Raw genomic sequence first — 17,097 nt, 5'->3', positions numbered from 1 at the left:
TTGTAAATGTCAAGTATTCTGGTATTGGGATTTTTATGTTTTATTATACTTTGTTAAAAGTAAAAAATTGTACATTTTTAGAATGTTTTTATCTGAGTAAATTTAATGTATGGAAAATAAAGAGTTAAACAGAATCTTTTTTATTTTTGGTTTTCATTTAAAGGGGCTTCATCTATGTGGAGGCTCCTCCAGCTTGGCAGCTACCAGGGACTTTTGGTTTGGTTTTTTTTTTTCAAGTCCTTTTATTACTTTTGCTCTCTTCCCACCCACACAGATCTATCCCAGTCCTTGCAGTTGCTTTGCCACTTGACTCCAGCTGCCTGCCCAAGCCCTAACCCCATTCCCCATGGAAAAGGAGCAGGGAAGGCACTGCCTGAACTTTTCTGTGGTTGGTGCCTGAGGATTTTTCCTGCCCGAGCTCCCCAGAGTTGTCTAGAAATAACCACACAAGCCAGAATGAAGCTGGGATGTAATCCATCCATATCAGCACTGTATTAATCTTAAAAAAGCAACATTTGTACAGGAATTATCAGTCAATCACGTTTGTAATTACAAGGATGGTTGTCAGTTTAATGAGTTAAACAGTTTTCCTTCCACAGAACAGAACTAAACGTAGAACAAGCTGCATTTAAAAGTTTTACCTTGGAGTAAAAACACAAAGAACAATTTAAAAAACAAAAAAATAAAATTGGAAGTAAGCCTTGTGAAGGAGATGCATGCAAAGAGGTGTAGATAGGTACAAATTGTACACCTTATTATTGAGCTAGAGTGCCAAGATGCAGTAGTATTGCTTCTTTTCCCACCCCCCCTGTTCTAGTAAGTTAGCTTCCAGTAACGGATGGAGTTAGTTCACAGACACATAATATACAAGAGTAACCTCATCCTGCTACACTTCACTTGGACAACGACTCTATAGAGGGGAAAAAAAAACACAAAAAAAACCCAAAAAACCACAGGTCCTAAGGGATGCCTCTCCTCTGCACAGGCTGCTCGGGACAGTGGTAACACCAATGTCTTCCAAACCCCCCCACGTGGCAGGAGGTTTCAGTGATGGAGAGAAAAATAATGATATATAAATCGTTTGTTCATCAACTCTTGACAGCAGCTCCTGGGCTTGAGCTGCTTCTAAAAGAGAGGGGGGGTTTCTCCCTGTCCCCCTGAATGCACAGACGTTGGAAACTGCAGAACTGACTCAAGTTTATTTCAGTGTTACCTATCCAGGTGTGTGTTTTATATAGTTAATCACTTCCTAAACAACTACAATAAAGCTGTGGTGTTTGGTATGAGTATTTCTGAACCTGGCACCGTTCCTAAACTTGCAGTGCCACGAAAACTGGAGGAAAAAAAAATAAAAATAAAAGAGTTGCACTCCCCCAGCTCACCCCAAGCACTTGCCTTAACTCACTGCAGCTCTGATTCAACCCTTATCCAGCTGCAGCAGACAAAGCTCCACTTTGGAACATTAAAACATTTTTGCTCTTATGAGAAGCCTTCCCATTAAAAAAAAAAAAATTAAAAATAATAATTAAAAAAAGTGAAGGAATTACAGGGAGCTTTTCCAGACAGCTGTCACACAAAACACTTTGGCTCCTCCCTGGTGCCTGTTGGCTTGTTCAAAGTCGATCGGGTGTCCCTTTATTTACAACTGTCACATGCACCACTGGGTTCCATTCAGAAAGTCCAGCAAGGTAAATGTGCCTGTGTGGAATATTACAGCAGGTTTCAAAGCTGGAGGTGCTGGTCTGCACTGTTTAATAGTCACAACCAAGGTAAGATGAGACACCTGCTAAAGCAAGACTATGCTAAGGTACTGAGAGCGGAGGTGACATCCGTTTCTTTCCCTGGGGTGTGTGCGTGGGGAGAGTGTGGGGGTGATGACCAAGGGCCAACCAAACTCCTAGGCTAGAAGCCACTTCGGGGAGGGGGGGGTTAGACAGAAGATTGCACTCCAAAAGTCTCCTGAGAAGCATAGACCATGTAGAGGAAGCCATCCTCGTCCTTCTCGCTCTCGTACACCTCGGAGATGGGGGTGGACACGCTGACCATGCTGTGCCCGTTCACCAGGAGGAAGAAGGCCTGGTTGGAGTTCAGCTGCAAGCGTCGCCTGTTGGGGAGGGGTTGGGGGAGCAGAGGGGGGGAAGGAGTGTGACACTGGTGACCGTGGATTTCCACTCGTGGTGGCACAGGGCACAGCAGTTATCACCTCCCTACCCAGAGCGGCTCAGCCGCTGGTGAAGGGGTCGGCGCTTCCCGCCTCGCGCTTCACGGGATCATCATGGAATGGCTGGGGTTGGGAGGGATCTTGGAGATTCCATCTCCTCCAAGATGCCACGGGCACAGACACCTCCTCAGCTCAACCAAAGGCTGCTCAAAGCCTCATCCAACCTGGCCTTGAAGCCCTCCAGACACCACTTCTTTGGGCATCCTGTGCCAGGGTCTCACCACCCGCCCGCTAAAGAGCTTTCTGAGCTTCCTAATAATAAAGGAATAATAAATAAAGAGCTTTCTGATCTGATCCTCCCTAATCATAAATAAATAATGAATAAAGAATTTCCTAACCCTATCTAAACTTATCCCTGGAAGTTCTGAAGGCTTCCAGGACAGGGCTCTGGGCAACCTGATCTAGTGGGAAGTGTCCCTGCCCATGGAATTTGGGCCATGTGGAGCTGCAACCAAAGAAAGAATCAAAGAACAGATCAGAAGAGTTTCCTGATGCTCCCACTCACTGGAAGGAATCCTGGAAATAAGGATTTATTTAGCCTTGAAAGACCCTTCTAAAACCAAGCTCTCATCACCCCAGAGACAGTGAGCTGAGAGAAGGCAGCAGCCATCTGAGGGCTGGGAAGGGTGGGCATCACTCCACCCAGCACCAAGTCACCTACAAACAATGAAGCCAAAGAAAACAGGTGGGGAAGCAGCTTTCAGCTTGCTGTTAACCTTTTTTTCTGTTTGTTTTTTTGCCCAGGGTCTTTAATGTTCCATGAGAAATTCTGCAACACCTGAGCAATCAAGCTCCTGTTTCCAAAACCCTCTCTCACCTTCCTACTCCTCTAAGAGCTGGGATTTCCTTGCCACAGTTTCTGTACAAGCCTTTGAGGCAGACACCACAAAGCCAACTCTGGTTTGCTGCTGACTTCTGAGTTCACCACTGGAGAACTCTCACTAATCAAATCCTCCTAACCCTGCAGAAATTTACTTCTAACAGAACTCCTGACCACAGTTTTAGACCACACAACTCCCACTCCATGCCTACTTCCCCTTTGCCTTTTCTTGTAAGCAAAGCTCCAGCACCAGAGTGGGGCAGTATTCAAGCCACAGCCTGTGCAAAGAGACAAAAACTCTGAACATGTGGGGTTTTTTCAGGCCTCAGTGCTGCCATTGAGAAAAAAAACTCATTTTCCAATCAAAAGATGCCAGCAGCAACCCTAAGCACCAGCTCAGAGCTCTGGCTGGGAGCCCAAACTCCCCCTCCAGTGGGTGGGAAGAGGGAGGCACGCCAGAGAGTGACTCCCGGGCAGAACACAGAGAAGACACCCTAAAATAACCCTAAAATAACCAAGCAGGAAATGCTGGGGCTCTGGGCCAGAAGCACCCATCTCAGAGAGGGATTCACAGCCCCAGCCTCCCTCCTACAGCTCTGGGATGCAGTTATTTCTCTTGGAAGAAGATTAACAGCTCCCATCTTGTCAGAGTTTTTCCCTAGCCAAGCCAAAGGAAAAATCACCTTCTCAGGTGAGATGACAACCAAGCACTCATCAGGTGACTTTTCCCACGTAAAGAGTTCACAAATGCACCCACCAGGTGGGGAATTAATCCAGAATCATAGCCCTGGGTGGATGCAGCTGAAATGACAGCACACTACCTGATAATTTTGATTAGCTCGCTCATGTTGACATGATCTGGCACCAGGAACTTGGTCTTATCCAAAACTGGAAGCTGCTTCTCTCCCTTGTACCTTTCAATGATCACCTAAAAAGAAACACAAAAAGGAAGGAGCAGGAGATGTGAGAGGCAGAAACTGGTGTCCTCATCTCTCTCTTCCATTTCACACAGTACAAACAGGGATGCTCAGCTCCATTCCCCCCCGTGGCTGAGTGCAGGATCCCACTGAAAACTGAAAAGGAACAATCCTGTTTATTTTCCCCAGCCCCTCCTGTTCTGTTTGCAAGAGCCACTGCAGGAAGGGGCAAAGAAAGCAAAGAAAGGTTTAACAGCAAACATCCACAGCTTCAGTGCCATTTTAGGACAGTTCATTTGCTGCAAGCACTGAACTACCCAGCAAGGAGGAAATCCAAGGAAAGATAAAGCCAGCACCCTAGAGTGGCTGATGAGGGATCTGGGCTGCTGCACAAGTCTGCAAACTCAAGCAGTTTTCACTGGAATCTCTCCAGTTTCAAGCCATCTCCTTTCCAAGAACTACACCTCCAGATTACTGTGCACTTCCATTCACCTTCCACAGCTACTCTCCTGCAGGGAAGAAAGCTACTTTGGAAGGGTATAAATCCTCAAAGGTGAGAATTTCCTCCTCCTTACACTTAGGAACCAGTAATTCCCTCCAGATTGTGATGCAGCAACTGCATCATTCCCAAGGAAACTGCAGATTTGCCAATTTAAGTAGCAGCCTGCCCAGCAACTGTGTTTGGTTCCTGCTTTTAAGAAATGACCTCAGCACTGGTGTGCTCCTGTTTCCACAGCCACGTGGGTTTTGTTGTTTTCAAAGCAGTGGTAGCTACGTGACACCATTCTCTTGGATCATTTCCCTGCTCACGGGGTCTGGCTGGGGTGAGATTCAAAAGCTGCACAGGTGAAGAGAGATTGAGCCAATTCAGAGGGAAAAAAAAAAAAAAAAAAAAAAGACTTCCTTACACCAGCTTAAATAAATGCTGGCTCATTTTGGAAAACGAAACAAAACCAAACCCAACAAACTCACTTCTGTTGAAAACAAGGCAGACCATAAGCAATAGGTAATAATCCCAACAGCAACATGAAGGGCAGCAGAGGAGGGATTTAACATTGCCATCTTATCCAGAATTCCTAATGATAATTAAGAGGCAGTGACTCAAGCTAGGACATGGACAGGCAGGCAGAGGAAGCCTCCAGGGATGCCAGCAGGCCTCTGTCCTGGCTGCCTCTTTGCACCACTCCATCTTCTGCAAGTTGCTTCAGTACCTCTTAGGTACTTATTCAGTACCTCTGAGATTGTTGCTGGTCCCTGGCTGACTCCAGATGAGAGCTTTGCCATAAATCTGTGGCTTTCAGTCTGTGGTCAGGGAGCTCAGGGACTACAGCTGAGTGGTCTGGGAAAGGTGGGAGAAAAAGCAATCTTCTGCCAGGAAAAAAGCTGTGTGAGGAAAGAGCCTTTTGGGGAAAACTGCACATTCCAGAAAAGTCAGAAAATCTCTGCTAGAAAATATTACTTGTTCCCATGCCCAATGGATTAGTAAGAGAGCAGCAACACTTCCAGGTGAAGCACTTCAAAGCTGAAGGAAACTGAAAACCTTGGGGGCAACAACTGCTGCTGAAAATGAACCTGCACTGGAGCAGCAGCTTGTGAGCTGTTTGTTCACAGGGAAATTTTCACACTCAGGGATCATCAGCTCTCATCACTGAGCACCAAAAGCTGAAATTCTGACTTAAGTTCACACTCCTGCCCCCTGAGATGTCCTGAGACCTCCCCTGTTCCTCCAAGCAGCCGTGAGGAGAGTTGCAGTGACAGCCAGCACACAAAATCCTATTAGCTGTGAGAACTCATCAGCAATAAAACACCACCTCTGCCTTCTGCTTCACAGGATGCTTTGCTTTGCATTTGTAACCTTGATGTTGCCATAAATAAAATGAACTGAAAAAACTCAGGCTGCATTTGGAGTCAACCAGTTAAGAAGAGTGAGAAGGTGAGGGCTGGTCCCCTCTCTGGGGTGGCCCTATAGTAGGTGGAAGGGGTTTGACAGCCAAGCAGCATTTCTGGAGACCTCAAGCAGAGGTCTGTTTCCTGGAAGGCAAAGCACTTCTGTCCTTCTCAGCACAGACTGCTGATGAAAGCCAGATCTGTCTCTACATTACTGTCTATTCCTCTCATTCAGCCTCTGCAGACTCCTCTTTTGGAGAAGAAAAACGCTGAGATGAGAAGAGCTGAACACTCAGGAGAATCTCAGAGCTCAGCTGGGGTGTGGTTTTCTTTTGAAGTTACAACACACAAGCTCAGTACACAGGAAAGCCCATTTCCTCCAGTCCCCAGCTAGCACCTTGCTCTGCCACCCTGCCTGCCTTTTGAGAATGTTGCTGAAACCCAGGCTCAGCGAGGCTGAACGGCCAAAGTTTCGTTTGGTCTCATCAGGACAGCTCTTTTTTAGAGGTTTTCTAACTAGAAAAACAAAACAAAACAAAAAAGAACATGAAACTGGAAACTGAAAAGTTGAAAGACTGAGACTTACTGGTATTTTCGTTGGATGCTGCTCTCGAATCAGTCGTACATCTTCCACTCTTTGCTCTGCAAGAGATTTAAAACAAAAAAAAAATCTGTTCAAATATCCACGCTTCATGCTGTTATTACCTTATCCCTCCACCCCCAAAAAGAGAGGACTGCACGTTAGTAAAAGCCACCAAAACAAATTCAGGCAAAGCAGCTTTCCAGTGGGACAGCCCTGTCACAAGTCAAACCTCTCCTTTGACAGATGACACTTTCCTCCTTAACCCAAGGTGACAAGCACTGCATGGGAAAGCAGACAGGACCCCGCAGACAGACAGACACACATCTCCCCTCCTCCCCCTCGTTTTCTGCCCACTAAAGCAGACGTTTAACCTCATAAATTTATGGCAACAAATTACACCACCCAAGTTAGTGACTGAATATCCTGTGTACTATTTCTGTGAGATCCCAGAAGAGGAAGTTGTCAACAATTACTGGAGACCTGAGGCTGGCTGAAGCCTGGCAGCATCAGCTTACCCAGGGCCACTTGGCTGGTTTGGTGATGTGCAGAAGCTGCTGGTAGGTAACTGTGTACCCAGAGGCTTCGCTGCAGTTTTCAGGATAAAGTTCATCTCTCCTCAGACATCAATATTAATAGCACAGATATTATACACCAGGCTGAAGTCCAAAGGAAACAGGCGCCGTTGCATCTGCTTACACCCTGCCTGCTTTCAGATACAGTGAACTCCATTTTAACCTCCCCAGTTCTTCTCAGAGGGCTGGGGCTTTCCAAACAGACACCACTCAGACAGAAGGTTTTTCGTGTTGCATCACAGCCTTAGAAGACACCTTCCCAGGGAGAGGTGTTGTTCTTGGGGGAGGAAGAGATTCGATGGGCACCCATCAGCTTGAATCCCAGAACTGTCAGAGTTGGGAAAGAACTCTTGAGCTCATCCCATCCAAGTCTCCCACTAAAGCAGGATCACCTCACACAGGACTGCATCCAGGTGGGTCTTGAGTATCTGCAGAGAAGGGGACTACCAAAACTCCCAAGGGAAGTCCTAGCTGGTGTGCTCGCACACTCAGCAATAACATCACTCAGCTCTCATTAGTCCACATGAAATTCCTGTGCATCAAACACATCCCTGAGCCTTCCCATTAGGAAATGCACCTCACGTGAATCATGGTTTTAAGCTGGAGGTGAATCAAGGAGGACTAAGGGGAGGAGTATGCAAAGCCTTCACCTGACTGCCAGAGCAGAACCTGAAAGCCATCCTGCCTCACATCCCAAGCCACACTCCTCCAGAGCTGCATTAACACTCCAAGGGCAGAGATACTGGCTAATTAAAATACTTTTAAAGATTAACCAGAAACACACGAGATACGGGGAGTGAGACCAACCACCAAGCCAGCAGGCACAGAGAGGTTTGGCTGACTTTACAACTGGAACAGGTTTGTTCACAGCAATGTTACTCAGAACTCCCTGGAGCAGAAGGAACAGAAATCCAACAAATTATTGAGATTATTCTATACGGGGTGTTCAAAATCAGGCTTCAGTCAGACACAGATAAACACTGCTCTCTGACGACATCAGTCTCAGTGGCAACTGCTTGGCTGCCATCCTAGCTGAACTTAATACCTGCAACAGAGGCTGCTGACAGGAGATGGGGTCAACAACAGTTTTGGAAGCCTCCAAGAAAAGGGGCAGCTTAAACACAGTCTTTGTTAGACCAAAATTCTCTCTCTGCTGCCACGCAGAGAACAGCTTAGGTGTAAACAGGGCAGCAAAGGCAAGGTGGGCACACCAGAAAGCTCTCTTAAGCAGCTTGAGTTTAGCCCCGAGGCAGAAGGGAAGGAAAATCTGGATCAATTACTTCCATCCATTCCATTTTATGTATGGGATTTTATAGTTCACGCAGAAATAGGTTACACTGCCAGTTCTTGTTACCCTCAGAGCATTTCAGCCTCCCTCGCTGACATCCACATGAACAGACACCCAGCTCTCTGATTGCTCAGGTCCCATCCTAAGCACAAGCCCTGGCACTGCTCTGCCGAGGCTGTTCCTTCGAGAAAAAAACCCTTAAATCTCATTTCTCCAGCCATCATTACACAGCTCTTTTCGGTGCCATGCTACTTTTCAATCACTAAATACACCTCGGGTCTACTCACAACTCTCCTGAGAGAATTCCTGACACTCCACCAAGTACCGAACTGCAAGAGGAGCTTTAATTCTCCTGTCAGTGGCCCAGAGGAAGCCGAACACTGAGCAGAACACAGGGAGGGCAGGCCCAGCTCCTGGCACACAATGCCAAGTGATGTTTTCAGGCTCCCGGGAATGTTGCAGCCGATAATGGATGATGTGGAGAGACGATCACCTCTCACCCCAACCCCTTCTCTCAACGCAGCACCGCCACTCACCTCTTCCCGGACAATTACAAGAAAAAAAACAAAACTCAAACCGAAACAAAAAGAGCCCAAACTTCCAGGCTCTGCTTCTCCGAAGTGGGGAGGTTGGAGGGGAGCGGCCCGGGCCGGGGTTTGTTTCCATTTCATCCCCGAAGAGGCCGCGGCCGGGGACACCCCCGCAGCCCCCCGCAGCCCCCCGCAGCCCCCGGCGGAGCGGCACCACGGTCCCGCTGACCGCGGACGGGCCAGCCCGGCCCACTCGGGCCGCATATCCCGGCTGTCAGCACCGAGCAGCCCCGGCCTGGGCTGCCCAAGGACCTCGGTGTCCCCTTCAGGAGATGGCTCCCCTCCCCGCCTCGCCCATTTCCACCTCCCGCAGCGAAGACACCCGCTGCCGGCCTCCCCCCGCGGCCCTCCCGCCCGCCGAGGCCCGGGAGGGGACTGGCAGGGGGGGGTCAGCCGGGCCCTGTCAGCGACCCGACCCGATCGCGTCCCTTCCCGGGGAGCTCACCGAATGTACGGCGCTGCTTGAAGCTCTTCTCCGAGGGCATGGCGGCGGCTGCTCGGCCTCAGGCCCGGCGGTGGCAACTCTGCGCGGCGCCCGACTCCGAGTGCCGGCGCCCGCCCCCCGCTGCCGCCACCACCGGCGGCTCCGCCCTCAGCTGACTCCCCCGTCATGGCGGGGCGGGCATCGCCGCCGCGGCGCCGCCGACATCTTGAGTGTGGCCGACGGGGAAGAGAAGGGAGAAGGGAGGGGAGACACCGCCCGGCGACCATCCCCGGCGCCTCGGTCCCCGAGGGGCGGCAGCGGACTGCGGGGTGCCCGCTCGGCGATAGACGGACATGGTGCCGCCATGAGTGTCGTGACGGTGTTCACCCACTGCGGTACATGGCCAGGGTCAGTGTCCACCTTAGTGACACTGGGCCATGGCCACCTCAGTGCCCTCTCAGTGTCCCCCTCAGTGACACCGGGCCATGTCTGCCTACGAGTGTGCTGCCATTGTCCCCTCTCAGTGACACAGGGCCATGGCCACCTCAGAACGATCTTTCAATGTCCCTTCTCAGTGACACAGGGCCATGGCTGCCTCAGGGAAACTTTCTTTGTCCCTCCTCAGCATCGTACAAGCCATGGCCATCTCAGAATGCCCTTTCAGTGTCCCCTCTCAGTGACACAAGACCATGGCTGCCTCAGAACCTTTCTTTGTGCCCCCTCACCAACAGCCATGGCCACCTCAGTGCCCTCTCAGTGTCCTCTCTCAGTACACCAGGCCATGGCTACCTCAGAAAGCCTTTTTTTGTCCCCCCTCAGCAACATACAAGCCATGGCCACCTCAGAATGCCGTTTTAGTGTCCCCCCTCAGTGACACAAGGCCATGGCCACCCCAAAACCCCTTTTCAGCGTCCCCTCTCAGTGACACAGGGCCATGGCCACCCCAAAACCCCTTTTCAGCGTCCCCTCTCAGTGACACAGGGCCATGGCCACCCCAAAACCCCTTTTCAGCGTCCCCTCTCAGTGACACAGGGCCATGGCCACCCCAAAACCCCTTTTCAGTGTCCCCTCTCAGTGACACAGGGCCATGGCCACCCCAAAACCCCTTTTCAGTGTCCCTTCTCAGTGACACAGGCCCATGGCCACCTCAGAGTGCCAGTGTTCCCCCTCAGTGACACGCAGCCATGGCCACCCCTCCATGTTCCCCCCACACCTGCTCTCTCCATCAGCTTTGAGGAGGTACCAGATCAGGGGCTGGCACCAGGACGAGGAGGCAGTGTCAAAGTTTTGTGTTTATTGGGGGAACAGAACTTTAGGGGCAGGTGTTTCAACTCGTTTTGAAAATTCAGTCGTGAGCCGAGTTTGCTCACATCCATCCTGCAGATACTGGGATTAAAAATCCCCAACTCTTCCCTCCTTCACAAGCTGTTGGCTGCAGACTTTCAGCTGCCTTTCTTTCTCCTCCTCTCACATGTGTTCCCAGCACTGTGTTTTGAAATAGAGGAATGATTCTGGAGCAATAGGGCCACACCACCTTTGCTGTACAATCCCACTTCTGGGGCTGGAGGGATGAGGAGCTGCAGACAGCAATGTCCTTATTGAGAGTAAGGGGAGGAAAACCTTAGAGATTATCAGGGGGTTTGCAATTTTTGAGGTGGAATGATGCATTGAAGTTAGAGTGATGCTGTGCTCACGTGCTGGAATGAGAGTTCATTGCTTAATTTTGTGATTCAGGGTCATACAGTTCCGGTGGCTGTTTAATTATAGGATGAGACCATTGAAGCAGTGACTAACCAAGGAAAGAAAAACAGCCCTAAGGTCTGTGAGTGCTCTATCCATCCCATCACTGGCCAGGGACAGCAGGTGAGACATAGTGCATGACCATCAGAAGGCTCATACATCTGAAACTTAAACTAGTAATCCCAATTTTCTGTTTTAACAGCATTCTTTCATAAATGTCTGCCTTTAAAAAAACTAAACAAAACAAAAACTAAACCCTCGTTTTCTGGGCTGAGGAAATCCTGCCAGGCTCTCAGAGTTTTGCCACAGGGGCTGCAGAGAGGAGGAGAAGCCCTGGTGAAACCACACCACGCTGGTTTTGGAGTGTCCAGGTGTGTCCTGGTGGCAGGACCAACAACACCGAGCAGTGCCTGTGGTGTGGTTTTTCCATCCAGACTACCAACTGTGAGCAGCTGAGGCTGAAAGCATCCATATGGTGCTTCTGAAGAGCCACAATCAGAGTATCTGCTGACAGGCTGGGCTATCACATGTTCCATAAATGAATAATCTGCAGGGACTGTGAGAAGGAAAACTTAGATCCACGCTGAGGCTGGCTTGACCTTTCCCTCCTCATCTCAGCCTTCCCCCTGTGTCTGTGTGTCGACAGCACAGACAGTTGGTGAGTCTGGATTTGAGAGAGGTGTCAGGAACAGTTGGAATGAACAGCATGGACACAGCCTTTGGGATCAGCTCTGCCGAAAGTGCCATCAGCCATCCCCGGTGAGGAAATGCTGCTTTGGAAAATGCTTTGGCTTCAAAACTTTGGTGGCTGCACTGGAAGAGAGCTCTTGAAAAATGCAGAGTGTTTTTATTCTGGTCCTAGAACACTTTATGAAGCATTTAGGCTGAAGGAGAGAGGAGACATTAAATCGTCTTCAAATATGCAAGAGGTTTCTTTGCTGCAGAACACCAGGGAATTAGCTCTTCTCTGCATGCACTGGGTTTAAGACAAGAAATAATGAGCTTACTCCTTGGAAAAAGCCACAGAAATTAGACACTGGGTTAAGGGTAAGAACAGTTGAGCACTGCAACAAATTGCCCAGGAAAGCAGTGAAATAGGCACCACTGGATACTTCAATTTAATCATAAATCAGTAACACAGCTGAACAGTTCATGGAGAATTGTTCTTATCTCGGGGAAAAGGATGGGGTAAACAATCTCAGCCCTAATTCTTCATGAAACAGAAATCACTTCCCCAAACTTACAAACCAGGTTAGAGCACTGGGTTTGGGTCCCTGTTCAGGTACTTGTGTCTGTTCTCTATACAGAAGGATGTACTAAATCTTAAGACTGAAGAAAACAACCCAAACCAAACACAGCTTTCCAAACTGCTTTATCTTCCAGAAGGTGTTTGGGTTTTTTTTGTTAAAAAATCCGTGTAAATGGTGATTCCAAACCCCAGCTGATATTTACAGTATATCCCTGGGGAAAAACTCCCTCTTACCCCTAACCCCAAAGAGAAGTGATGTTCCCTATTAGCTGCCTCACAACAAAATGAGTGTATAAACCTTCCCCTCTTTTCTCTGATAAAAGATGTACTCAAAAGGCCTTTTTTTTTGTGTGTGTGTGTGTGTGTGTGTGTGTGTGTGTGTGCAGAGACAAAGCTATTCCTCTGCCTTGCTGGAAAGACAGCATTTTAGTGTCCAGGGCTATTAGCTCAGCAGCTGTCAGCAATATTAAATTCACCAGAAACATGGAGAGAATATCCCCATAAAATAAAATGAAGGACACTGTGCTGAGAGCAACTTGCATTTAAACCTGAATCCAAACACCTTCCTTTAGTTATTTACTCATTAATTATTCTTATTGATTTAGCTCAGCTAATGATCAGTGTGGGCCTTGATTTTCTTAGTACAATACCTAGCTACTATTGGAGATTTTCAGGTAGAATCAGACTGTAGTGAACTGTTTGCAATGACTTAAAATAACTCTCCTGAGAAGTTTTAAATTCATCTCAGGATGATGACTATCCTGTGAATAAATTCCTGAACTTCAGATTTCTCTGCAGGAGTCACTGAGTTAGGAGGCCTCTAGCAGGAAATGGTGAGAATGAGAAAACATCTTTTTGTGGAGATATAAAAATGTAATCTGAGAAAACTTAAACTAAATAAACCTCCCAGGGAATATTTTCCCTGGGTGAGTTTTCTCTGAGGTCTAAAAACAGATGAGCCCATCCCTCAGTGGGAGCACTAACAATGTTTCTCTCCTCTATCTGGCCACCTATTTCACAACACATCTGGAATACCCCACTTGCAGTATTATTAGACAGATGCTTTTCTGGATGGCAAATCCAAATCAACAAAGAGGCTTATGCAATTTCACCAGAAAAACATTGTTTTCTTAGAATGTTTGGCTAAAAATTCATTGCATCCCCCCTTGCAAGAAGTATTGCCCAAGATATAATTGCCATGTACCATAACCCTGACATCAGTTACTGCTGCTGCTGCTGTTCCAGCAAACATTTTTTGGCTTCAGGATCAAATTTTAAATGGAGGCCATTAGTTTCACAAGAGAACACAGCAAATCAGTTGGTGGAAGCAACAATAACTTATGTTTATGTACTACCTTTCACTCAAAAAAGATCCATAACCCCTTGGCAAGCAGCAATGACAGTGTGAGTGCAGCAGGCAGAGTAGGGAAATTGTGGAATAATCCAGCATTCCACGAAGCCTTCCACTGATTTTTAACACTCCTGGGACTTAAGCAATTCCATGCATGTTCAAATATTAACAGGGTGCTACGTAGCTCATGACTTCAGCCAACATCCTCCTTCTTTATGTCATGAGAAACTGAGGCATGCAGAGGTTCTGTGAGCTGCCTGAAACTACAGAACCACTGCTCAGCACCATCCCAAACACTTCACTGCCTGTCCCATGATCTGTCCCAAAGAGGATAATGCTCCTGTGAACTGAGCTGTCAGAGGTGTTGGGCACAATCAAATTGTTCTGGTTGGACCATGGCCAAAGGAGAAGGAAAACACCAAGCAACTGCATCTTGTAGAAGTGTTAGAAAGTCCTGGGTGACCCACATATTGACTGGTACCTCACTGCAAGGATAGTTTGGTGAAGAGAGACCATCCCCTCCTTGATAAAGAGAGGGCACAGAGCTCAGCTCTAAAGCAGAAAGATGCAAAACACTTCCTGAATCATTTTTAGCACTGCTCCGTGTTTTCCCTGATTTTATCCTGCAAAATCTGGTGAGATCAGTGTCCAGGCAGAAAGGAAGAAGGTGGGAAATACTAAAATCAGGATGAGAAGAGCTGCTTTCCAGCTTTAAAATAGTAAAGAAGAAGTGTATGAGATAAAAATATGTACATCACAAAAAACCAAAAAAAAACCAACCCAAAAAAAGCAAAATTCTCTGACCTTTCTATTGAAATATTCTCCCTTCACAACATCCAGCCTCCAAAGGTGGTTATTACAAAGCAGAAGCTGCACTGCTGGCTTATGCCAAAAAAAACATGCTGCAAATACTTTGTGTGGCAAACAGGGCTTGCAAAGAGGGTTTGTTCATCTGTCTTGGCCTTCCTGGCCGTGCTTTTCTGTCCCTCCTGCCAAATGGAAAATAAATAATTCTCTCCTAGCTGTTCAGGTTCTAATTGGCTGGATATGCCATCAGCTGGCTCATCCCTGCTCAGAGGAGGGGAAGGCATAAACACTTCCAGGATTACAGAAAATGAGGGCACTAACTTTGGGATGAATCCAAAGCCCTTTAGAGTGAGCGTGAGGACTAATTGACTATAGCAAGAGCTGCATCAGCTCCTTAATTGCTGCAGGGATATAAACCAATAAAATTTCCCTTTCTGGTACATCCTTTTTTCAAGAGTCCCATGATAATGGCTGCAAGCTGGCTGCCTGAAACAGCAGGACTGGAAATCTCTGGGCTATTATCCTGGTGATGTTTACAAAGGTGCTCAGACACTTGGTAGTGCCACAGAGGATGGGAGATGATGATAACACACTTGTAATGTTTTCCCTATCACTGCAAACAAAGCTGGAAGATTCAGATAATGGACTCATTAACACAGGGGGAGAAAAGCCAGTGTTATAGCCTGATGACAGAAGTGGTAAATGCTGAAGTTTTTAAGTTATATTCAAGTTTAAGCACCCCGTTCTGCACTAACCTCTGCCTTCTGGGCCCCAAGGAGCTTCACTGTGCCCATCCTCCAAACTCTGCTTGTAATGATTGTTGCTCTGCAAGAACTGGAAACCTTTTCTGTCTGGGTTTTGAAACTTGGAGTGGTGACAACGATTGTTTCTCCTCTCTAATGTGATGAGAGGCTGGGATTCCTCCACGCTGCTCCATGGGAAAGAAACGTGGTCACCCTGAGAGCCCACGGGGTTTTTGTTGCAGTTCTTTTTGCTGGGCTTTGCTCACACCAGTGCCTCCTGGAGTTGGGTGCTGCCTTTCATCCAGACAGACTCTTCCCCTTCTTCCTCTTGATCTGTAGGAATGGGCATGGGGTGATGGAACTCCCTGGGAATTGGCATGGATTCCTGATGGGCTGGAGTGGAGTCAGTGGGGAAGTCTGATTGCTGAGGGCTGGAGCAGTCTGTGGGATAAAGCCAGAGGAATCAGGTGGGTGAGGGAAAGGGAGAGAGGGCTGTAGGGTGATGAGACACAAAAGCATTCAGAGGACAAGTAGGAAGGAGTCCAATAAAAACAGAAAAGGCAAAAAAAAAGGGAAAAAAGTGTGTGTGTGCTGAGTTTCTGCTGGAGGCGGTGTCACCAGGGGACAGCTTTTGTTCCATTAACAGGAAAATCCTTGCCATCAGGACTTTCCCTGTCCTCTCTGTGAATCCATCAGGTCCTAAGCAAACAGATGTGTTAAGGAACTGTGTCAGAAAACTCTTGAGTACCAGCTGAGTGTATTATAACACAAGGGGAAAACCCTGTGATTCCAAAACTGCTACAGACCTTTCCAAATGGCTGATGTTTGGTGACTTCTGCCTGGTTTTAGATGGCTGGAGCAGCTTTTCTGAATTTAACCATCATCGTAGCCACTTGAGTTGATGTAAGCAGCCCCAAAGGATCAAAACACTTTTAAAAACAATCTCCTCCTTCTGCAGGCAGGCTCAGAGGTGGGAATGCAGGCATCCAGGCTGTCAGGAGCCCTGTGTTTACTACTCATGCTGTACCCATTTTGTCCATCCCACAAACCATGCAGCCTGGATTCATCATTCCCAATGCATGGCCAGGCAGATCCTTGGAAATCAGGGTCTAGTCTAGCAAAAGATGCCCACTGGACCCTTGGCAAAATCCCTGGGGCTGTCCAACACAACCTAAATATTTTTATTGTTTTTTTTTTGCCCAGTGGGCCTGATGTTCAGAGCTCTGTTTCTTCATCATAAGCTTCCAGTTGAACCTCAGGGGAACCACCTCTCTGTGGTGGTTCTTCAGGGTGAGGTCTGGAGATTTTCTGCCTCAAGAAAATGTCTGTTTTCCTCTCTTCTGCTGATTTATTTATTGATACGTTTGTCATGGTGACTGCTGCCTCGATGAGGGTGAGGCCTGGCATCACAGGGGACCTTCTGCTGAGCACTTCACTGAGAGCACAGAGTTCATTTCACTACAGAAATCCCAGCGGTTCCTCACAACAGAAAGTTAAACTTTTGCAATTTCACCGAAATGACTCAATTCCCTTCCCAGTGTGCTGCCAGTGCAGCCCTCATGCTCTGTTCCTCTGCCAGCAGAGCCAGATGAGGCCGTCGAGTAACCTTCCAGAAACGCCTCAGTTTCACAGAACATGGGGAAAAGAAGATATTTAGAGCAAAAAATAAAATAAAATAAAAAGTCCCGAGGTCCCACCCCAGAGCCTGAGGGGAGAGAAGAACGACACAAAATGGCGGCCGGGGGAAGGCCGTTGCGCGGGAAGCCGATCGTCGAGGAGCCTCGTTAGCGCAGTAGGTAGCGCGTCAGTCTCATAATCTGAAGGTCGTGAGTTCGATCCTCACACGGGGCAGTGATGGTTTCCTCCTTTTCCTCCCCCGCTCAAGATTTTCCCGGAAAGAAAATA

General features: G+C 47.9%; 1 protein-coding gene and 1 non-coding gene across 2 annotated transcripts; one reads left to right on the top strand and one right to left on the bottom strand.

The window, feature by feature from the left end:
* Positions 1–457: 457 nt before the first annotated feature.
* MAP1LC3B (microtubule associated protein 1 light chain 3 beta) lies at positions 458–9,472 on the bottom strand. Its single transcript, XM_030457561.1, has 4 exons — positions 9,324–9,472; positions 6,432–6,487; positions 3,863–3,969; positions 458–2,104 (listed from the first exon to the last, which is right to left on the bottom strand). Exons 1-4 carry the CDS (start codon positions 9,361–9,363, stop codon positions 1,930–1,932), a joined length of 378 nt encoding a protein of 125 aa, XP_030313421.1. The 5' UTR covers positions 9,364–9,472; the 3' UTR covers positions 458–1,929.
* A 7,498-nt stretch (positions 9,473–16,970) lies between these two features.
* On the top strand, positions 16,971–17,043 carry TRNAM-CAU. Its single transcript has one exon. It is a non-coding gene; the product is annotated as a tRNA-Met (tRNA).
* Positions 17,044–17,097: the final 54 nt, after the last annotated feature.

This window comes from Calypte anna, chromosome 11 (genome assembly GCF_003957555.1).
Source record: "Calypte anna isolate BGI_N300 chromosome 11, bCalAnn1_v1.p, whole genome shotgun sequence".
Taxonomy (NCBI): Eukaryota; Metazoa; Chordata; class Aves; order Apodiformes; family Trochilidae; genus Calypte; species Calypte anna.
The sequence above is the reverse complement of the archived record's forward strand: the minus strand, read 5'-3'. Positions and strand labels throughout refer to the sequence as shown.